At 39.4% G+C, this 8,149-nt stretch overlaps 1 protein-coding gene across 1 annotated transcript; it reads left to right on the forward strand.

The window, feature by feature from the left end:
• The first annotated feature begins 313 nt into the window (after positions 1–313).
• Positions 314–6,659, forward strand: NPY5R (neuropeptide Y receptor Y5). The gene is made up of 2 exons (XM_040582402.1): positions 314–777; positions 4,938–6,659. Exons 1-2 carry the CDS (start codon positions 772–774, stop codon positions 6,276–6,278), a joined length of 1,347 nt encoding a protein of 448 aa, XP_040438336.1. The 5' UTR covers positions 314–771; the 3' UTR covers positions 6,279–6,659.
• The last annotated feature ends 1,490 nt before the right edge of the window (positions 6,660–8,149 follow it).

Raw genomic sequence — 8,149 nt, forward strand, 5'->3', positions numbered from 1 at the left:
ATCAATGGCAACTGAAAGCTCTGAAGCATGATTTTGGTGAAAATAAGAATCACAGTAATCAGAGTCATGCCGAGGTATGACATAAATGAGTGTGACTTAAAGAAGTGTTCCTTGAAATCAAGATCATGTACATCAGCTGTCATAAAATACATTTTGCTGTGAAAGGTAACCACAAATACTCTTTGTATTTAATGTTAACTGCATTCATTTGATTCTTACAGTAAATATTCAGACCCACCTTGGGTCCTGCCCTGAAACGGCAGTCCCCCCAGCCCCATGCCGCCTAGGCCCCGCCTCGAGCATCCCACTGAAACTACAGGAGACCTAAACAAACCCTCTTAAAGCTTGTGGGGTGTGAGCTCCCAGGGCTGTAGCTGAGCACAGTCTCGGGGAGCGTACGCAGACCAGGCATACAGAAAGGGCACCTCATGTGCTTGGCTGATTGATACAGGAGATGAAAGGGATCCAACTTGTGGAGCTGACAGCTAGAAAATCGCCATCAGGTACCTTCAAATTGATTACATTTGATCTTGAAAGCAGGCGCAAGGGCACCCTGGCACTGTGGTGCATTCAGTTTAGAAATATACCTCAAATATGAGGAGAATGTTCTATAAAGAGGATATATTGTTTAATTTTATTTCTGACAATGGGCTTTTTAGGAATCTGCATTTTCCTGAAAGCTACAGCCGCATGCCATGCTGGGATTCACCAACTGACAAAAGGGAGAGAGAATCTTCAAAAACAGAAGCAGCTGTTAAAGCAGGAAGATAAATGCCAGTAAGTGCACACAGCCCTGTGAGATCAGTGATATGCTAATAGGAGTTTGGGGACTGAAGATCGGTGATCTGGGAGGAACGCTTTTCTTTGCATCTTTACTGCCAGTGGCCCTCACGCTAAGAGGGCAACTGGATCCTTATGAGCAGGAGAGGAAGCTCTGAGAGCAAGAGATCCGCTTGGCAATTCTTTTAAATTTTGCAGGAAAAGTCTGCTTTCATTTCACACATCCAAAATGAAAATAAAATTTTCTTTGGGCATTTTGCAGAGGAACTGCTGTGCTGACAGAAGTTCACCTGTTGAAAGCAGCAGATTATAGTCTGTCTCCCTCCCTCTCTGTCTGTCACTGAAACTGTGACTACAGGGAGATGGTGCAGAAGTAGCTGCAGTGCACTGAAAAGTCTGAGGGTCCAGCCTGGGCCTGACCCGAGCCTGTTGTGCCTTCTTCCATTGCTCCTTCCTCATGGAAATCGGGACATGTGGCAGAGGAGATGGCACCTTCTCAGCTCTCACCCAAGGCAGAAGGCAGCCATAGCACAGGGGGGATGGGGCTGGGCAGCCCGTGCTGGATTTCAGAGGTGCTTCTGCTAGGCTCCTTCAATAATAACGTGTCTCAACAAAATAAGTCTACTTCAGCAAAACCAGCATATTCACTTTTTTTGTTTTTGAAGCATTCTATTAAAAACACAATAAACAACTCTGCTAAAGTCATACTGCAAGAGCTTTACACGGAGGTGTAGAAATCCACAGAACCTTGCAACAACATTTCAACTAAACTTCTAAGAAGAACTCGGTAAACATTAATTTAATAAACATGTTCCAGTATAACAACACATAAAACTTAGTTCCTTGGCCCTAATCTTAGCATTACCTGTGTGGAATATAAATTTCTAGAAGAAAAAATGATTGTAGGTCATCTGATGTAAAAGTCTCTTCCTTTTCACTTTTAGTCACCCGAAACTGAAAGTGGTAGTAGAAAATAACAGCGACACTGTCAGATTCTTTTCAATTCTCTTCATAGAATCCATTGAGTAAAACTAAGCACATAAAGAGTCTATGGTCTCATTGGAAATGGAGTGGACTAACTTGACAGAGAGTCCTTTCTACCAGTAGAGGTGCCTGCTTTTTCCCATGCACTGATGAACCTGTGGCCTAAGATCAGCCTTTTCAATGACAGCAAATACCATCAAAAAGTCTCGGGAGGAAACTGCAGTTTTGGTACATGGATCGACACAACTTTCACACTTAACGTAGCTGCTAATATAACTTAAGCATTGGTGTGCATTGTTACTACTCATTATGACAGATATCACCATGTGTGCGAATATAACTGTTACTGAAAACAGATGCACTAAGAGCAATCCTAATCTCCGAGTATCTGAGAGAGAAAGAACATCTGCAGTTTGTCTCCTTTTACAGGTCAGGCCTTCAATCTAGTATCAGGTAAAACAAGAGACCACACAGAACGATCCCTCTTAACACAGGTTTACTTATGTAGGCACACGTAATGAAAAGTTCATTCCTTCGGAGTCATCGCCGCTTTGAGAGCATTGTAAGAGTTTTTGAGGTTTTTTTGAATCTCAGGATGGCACTGGATTTCCTTCTCTCTTATTAGTCTTCCTCTTCTCAGTCAATGACTGGTTGGTAAGTAAGCAAGATCTGTACAGATTTAGCTCTTGAGTAAAGTTTCACTTCCCTTTCTCAAATAACTCCTGATTGGTATCAAACCTGCTATCAGGCAATGCAATGCTCAGCTAGTAATGGTCTCTTAATCTCTGCAAGATATAAACAGGAAAAAGAAGGTGTCCAAACAAAAAGGAAATTGTCCAGAATTACACTAATGGCTTTTTCATTATTAACTCCTCAGTTACATACAAAGGTTTCTCCTACCTACTACTCAGCTAGGATAAATGTAGTACTGCAAAGGTAACAGAATGTTCACCCTGAGAATATTAGGCAGATAATATTTCATATTTAAATGCAATGTACAGTTGAAACAGCTTTCATGAATCAAAAGAGAGCCTGCAGATCACAGATGCGTGCACACTGAAATCTGCAAAAGCATCAGTCGTAGCAAAACTCATCATTCTTCCATGTTGAACAAAGGGGAAAAATGATACAGGTATGACATAATTCCATAATCCTGAGATAGGGGAATGGAAAAAAATTATACAGGTATGACATCACGGGGACATAATTCCATAATCCCGAGGTAGGGGAATGTATTTTATCCAGGGCAGAGCCCTGCTGTAGTTTTCTCAGACAGAAGTTATGTTCGGTCACATTTAGAGAACAGAAAGAAATTTCAGCTGATTTGGAAGTCACTGTGGTCTGCAGATCATACAATTTTCAGATGATTACTAGTAACTCAGAGAAATTAACTCAGAAAAATTAAGTTAAAAAATTATTTACTTCTTTAGCTAAATGTTGTATAAAAAGAAGCCCACCAAAATAAAACCCCTCTGATAATATCAATATAGAAATAGAGAGATTGGAATCTCTAGTCCGCTCCTTTCGAGCTGGTCTAGAGGCAAGGGTAGTCTCAGGTAATGTTGTTGTCTGTTATACGGTTTTCCACCATTCCGCTAGAGACTGGGAAAAATTAAACAGAAGTAATTTGCATTAATGCTATCCTGCTTGTGCACACACAATTATAATATTTAGATTATCTAAATTCACATATTTTATTCTTACTTCTATTTTAGCTATTAAAAAACACTTTAACTTAACATTGTGAGAAGTCGACAAGACTTAGTTCTTTTCACCTCTCCCCAGCACATTATTTGCAAGACATAAAAACTTGCAATATCTTCACATTTTGTAAAAATAAGTACTTCTAATCATACATGAGGGACCTTTCCATCAAAACACAGTCAGTGAATCTTCTGAGGCTGTTTTATGGTTTGGGTTTCCCTTTGGCACCCAACAGTAGGAACACACACGTGATGTGAAGGAAGGAGCACATTTACACGTGTTCAGGAAACCAAATAATATTACTGCACTTCGAAGAAGCCAGCACAACGCAGCTCGCTGTGGATCGCTGCATCCTTGAAGAGCCCTGCCTTTTTCAGTTGACAGGTTTACCCTTCCGCTCAGTTTATGTATGTTTTGGATTTGTTTAGATCTTTTTGTTTTCTCTCGCCTAAGAGTTCTAAACATTAAGCAGTTTTGTACAGGAGATTGACACTGTGGGGAATTATGACTTTGAAAATTTAGTACATGCAGGTGTTTAAGGTAAAGCGGGCTTTAAACTGAATTCCCTTGTCCTTCTGTTTCTTCTGTGATGAAGACTAGTACATGAAGATTCTGTAGACAGAATAACTTTATGCTGAGTAAGTTTTAATGTTAGATGTTTCTGTGCTGAATAATTAGCTGTTCCCCAAATTTTCAAATGGCTGTGTGGGGTTTGCTTCCAGTTAACACTGTCCTCTCTGTATTACATCCAGTGACTCCGGATGTTTTTTAGGCAGTTTTCCCTTCTGCTTGAGCAACAGTTAATATATGATATTCAACACTTTATAGAAGATGGTTTGTATACGCACCACATTAGGAATTCCATCTTGGATAACTGACAGTGGTTCTCCTTATAAACTGATCCTTTTTGAAAGCTCTCATCTATTTTGTGTTAGTTTTCTACTAGCAAGGTAAGAAATACTACTGCAGTTGTTAGCATATGTCAAAACATCATATATTTTCAGGTGCTCTCATTATAATTTGCTGTCATGTAATGATCAGGCACATGCCCAGATGGTGACTGTAATTTCCTTACTCATATCAATGAGCTGTTATTCACATGAGTAATCTCACTGACTCTAAATGGATTGCTTTTGTAGCTAACTGCTCCCTCACGGAGATGCTGACAATATGTTTTATAGCAAAGCGTAGTTAAAAGCCAGCGTCATAATGCAGAACCTTAAATTGCTGTTGTCCCCTGTGAGCAGCCGGGTAGGAGGCCTAGGTGTGCTGAACACCACATGATAAAACCTAGGAATATAATTCATGTTGACCTGAAGTTGTGCAGGATCTGCCTCACTGTAGAATAACGTCATTATTAATTTATTTGCATTAAGGTGATACAAAGTAAATTTATGTTCCTTTACATTCTGATCAACAGCAGTGTCATCCTTCCTTCAGATTCTAATTAATGCCTTTCTCATTCTAAGCAGGACTGTAAAATGGATTTAGGATTCAAAGACCGTAACAACAGAACACTTACCAAGAATACCTCTGCTGCTACAAAGAATTTTTCTGCCTGGGAAGACTATAAGAGTAGTGTTGACGACATACAGTATTTTCTTATTGGGCTGTACACACTTATAAGTCTGGCTGGCTTTATGGGAAATCTGCTTATACTAACAGCTCTGCTAAAGCGCAAGCAGAAGACAATAATAAACATTCTCATTGGTAACTTGGCCTTTTCTGACATCTTGGTGGTGCTGTTTTGTTCACCTTTCACACTGACATCCATCCTGCTTGACCAGTGGATGTTTGGCACTATCCTGTGCCATGTAATGCCCTTCCTCCAGTGCACATCAGTTCTAGTTTCAACTTTGATGTTAATATCTATTGCTGCAGTCAGGTACCGTATGATAAAATATCCCCTTTCTAGCAATCTAACAGCAAAACAAGGCTATTTCTTAGTAGTGACCATCTGGACCTTTGGCTTTGCAATTTGCTCCCCTCTGCCAGTTTTCCACAAAATTGTGGACCTCAGCAAAACTTTGAATGTAGAGGCACTGGAGAACAGGCTCTTGTGCATTGAGTCCTGGCCTTCTGATTCCTACAGAATCGCCTTTACGATAGCCTTACTGTTCATGCAGTATATATTGCCACTGGTGTGTTTAACCGCTAGTCACACCAGCGTCTGCAGGACCATAGGTTCCAGACTGTCAAACAAGGAAAACAAGTTTGAAGAAAAGGAGATGATAAACCTAACTCTTCAGCCCACCAGGAGTACTGGCACACAGGTGCAGCCCTCCAGACACCCCAGATGGAGCTGCGCCTTTGGCAGAAAGCACCACAGAAGATACAGTAAAAAGACTTCAAGTGTGATGCCCACTATTTCAAGGCATCATCAGGATACTCATTCCAGAGACTTCCCAGAAATATCTGGCACAGAAAAAAGCCAGCTCTCTTCCTCTAGTAAATTCATCCCTGGGATACCTATCTGTTTTGAGATGAAACCAGAAGAAAATACAAAGATCCAGGATGCGATTACAGTATCCCGATCCATCATCAGAATTAAGATGAGATCTAGGAGAGTTTTTTGCAGACTGACAGTGCTAATCCTAGTTTTTGGTTTCAGTTGGATGCCTCTTCACCTTTTCCACATTGTGACAGATTTTAATGCCACTCTTATTTCTAATAGACATTTTAAATTAGTATATTGCATATGCCATTTACTGGGTATGATGTCCTGCTGCTTGAATCCCATCCTCTACGGGTTTCTTAACAACAGCATAAAAGCTGATTTAATGTCCCTTATTCCATGCTGCCAAATATAATGATTTTATGTGCCCCAAGATAAAATAAAACAAACAAGTTTGGCTTTCAAGCCTGCTGACGTGTATAGCTGTAAAAGCTAAATTAGTTTAGTTTAGTTAGTCTGACTTGGCTGTGATTAGTAGTGTTTTGTGTAAACGGATAGTTTTATGGCTGCATGTATTTCTTGCACTGGGCAGAAATGTATAGATATATTATAATATTCTTACATCTGTTACACATAGGAAACAAAACCAGAATACCATTTTCATTACCTGAAATATTGGCAATCTGTGCTTTGGAATTATACAGAATACATAATGAGCAATAAATGTAAGACAAACTACTTAGACATATCAGTATTAACTGTCATTAATCTATAATAAAATACATACCGTTTACTAAATAACTAACTGTTGAGACTATTTCAGTGCCAACTTTGACTCTTTTCTAAGAGAATTAAACATTTTTTCTGTTTTCTGGGTGTGATTGGAAAAATATTTTTCCTTAGCTTTTTGACTTATACTTTGCAATATCTTTGCAAGGTGCTTTGCTGCTGGTTCCCCGGTTGCCTTATTCCCTGGAACGGGTTTGTGGGTAGGTGTTCTTGTCTAGATTGTTTCCTTCTCACTGTGTTTACCCAGTACAGCCTATCTCTGATTTCCCTAGTCAGTTTTTACTCTGGCTTGTCATTTTATGTAATTTTCAGCCAGGCCTGAACTTATCTATGCCTTTGTTCTTGCAGTGATGACTCCCCTGAACCATACAACATGCTTCTGATTAGAGTAAGCCCCCATTACATAAGTAAATGATAGTGGAAAGATAAAGAAAATGGAAAGGCAGCGCCCTTTTTCCTTTTCCAAAAAGCAAAAGCTTACTGCACTGCATTACAGCTGACCCACTTGCTTTGGAGAGCTGGACAGCTTTCAAATAAATATGCACATATGCATGCGGGCACACACAGACAGACACACAGACACACACTTTATCTCCCTTCCCTCTCTCCTTTTCTCCATCTCCCTTCCCTCTCTCCTTTTCTCCTTCCTTTCTAGCCAGACCAGTACTTTTTCTTCCAAGTTTAAATCACATGCATATTACATTTCGCAGCACAAATGCAAAGTGTATGTGTGTGTATATATATATATATATTCGCCCATACTTTTTTTTCCCCATGTGGATTACTCTAACTTAATAACGCACCTTCACCCTCAGGGTGCAGTAAATGTACAAAACCTCTGCCCTGAGTTTTAAGCTGTAAATGCTCTCCCCAGGTCTAGCTAGTGATTATTTCCTTTTCTCCACTAAGATTTCTAATCCAGTAGGCTTTTTTCATAGCCTTTCCAGGGTGAGAAATAAAGTTATTATTTTTATAAATGGGTGTGGAGGAAGTCTTATTGTATATTCCTTGCTTCAAGATACTTCCCTTCTAGTTAGTCTTTAGAAGTGAAAGCAGTTCTTTTATTTTGAGGATTCATCAAATTATTTTTATCACAGTGTTACAATTCTGAGACCTTTTCTCCCCAAGCCATCATCTGCTAAGCAGTTTATTACATAATACCAGTGGGTAATATCTTTGCTTCTGTCATTAAGGTATTTCCCTGAAGCCTAGTTCCCAGTAACCCATTGTTCTTTGTTTTCGCCAGTGACATACTTTAGTAGTTTCTTCCTGGACACTGAGTATTGCATTTTGCAGATATTATCTCCTAAAAACCTACACTATGTCATTTTATAGAGTACAAATGGTGCAGAATACAGAATATTGGAACAATAGATTTTAAAATAGCTGTTTAAAAGTTTTAAGTAGTTGAATTTAAAAATATTTATGGCTAGTCTTGGTAGATAAACTTAGGGAAAAATGAACTAAATCCACAGTTAGAACAAAATGCTGTAGTTC

The sequence above is a fragment of the Falco naumanni genome, chromosome 1, assembly GCF_017639655.2.
Source record: "Falco naumanni isolate bFalNau1 chromosome 1, bFalNau1.pat, whole genome shotgun sequence".
Lineage (NCBI taxonomy): Eukaryota > Metazoa > Chordata > Aves > Falconiformes > Falconidae > Falco > Falco naumanni.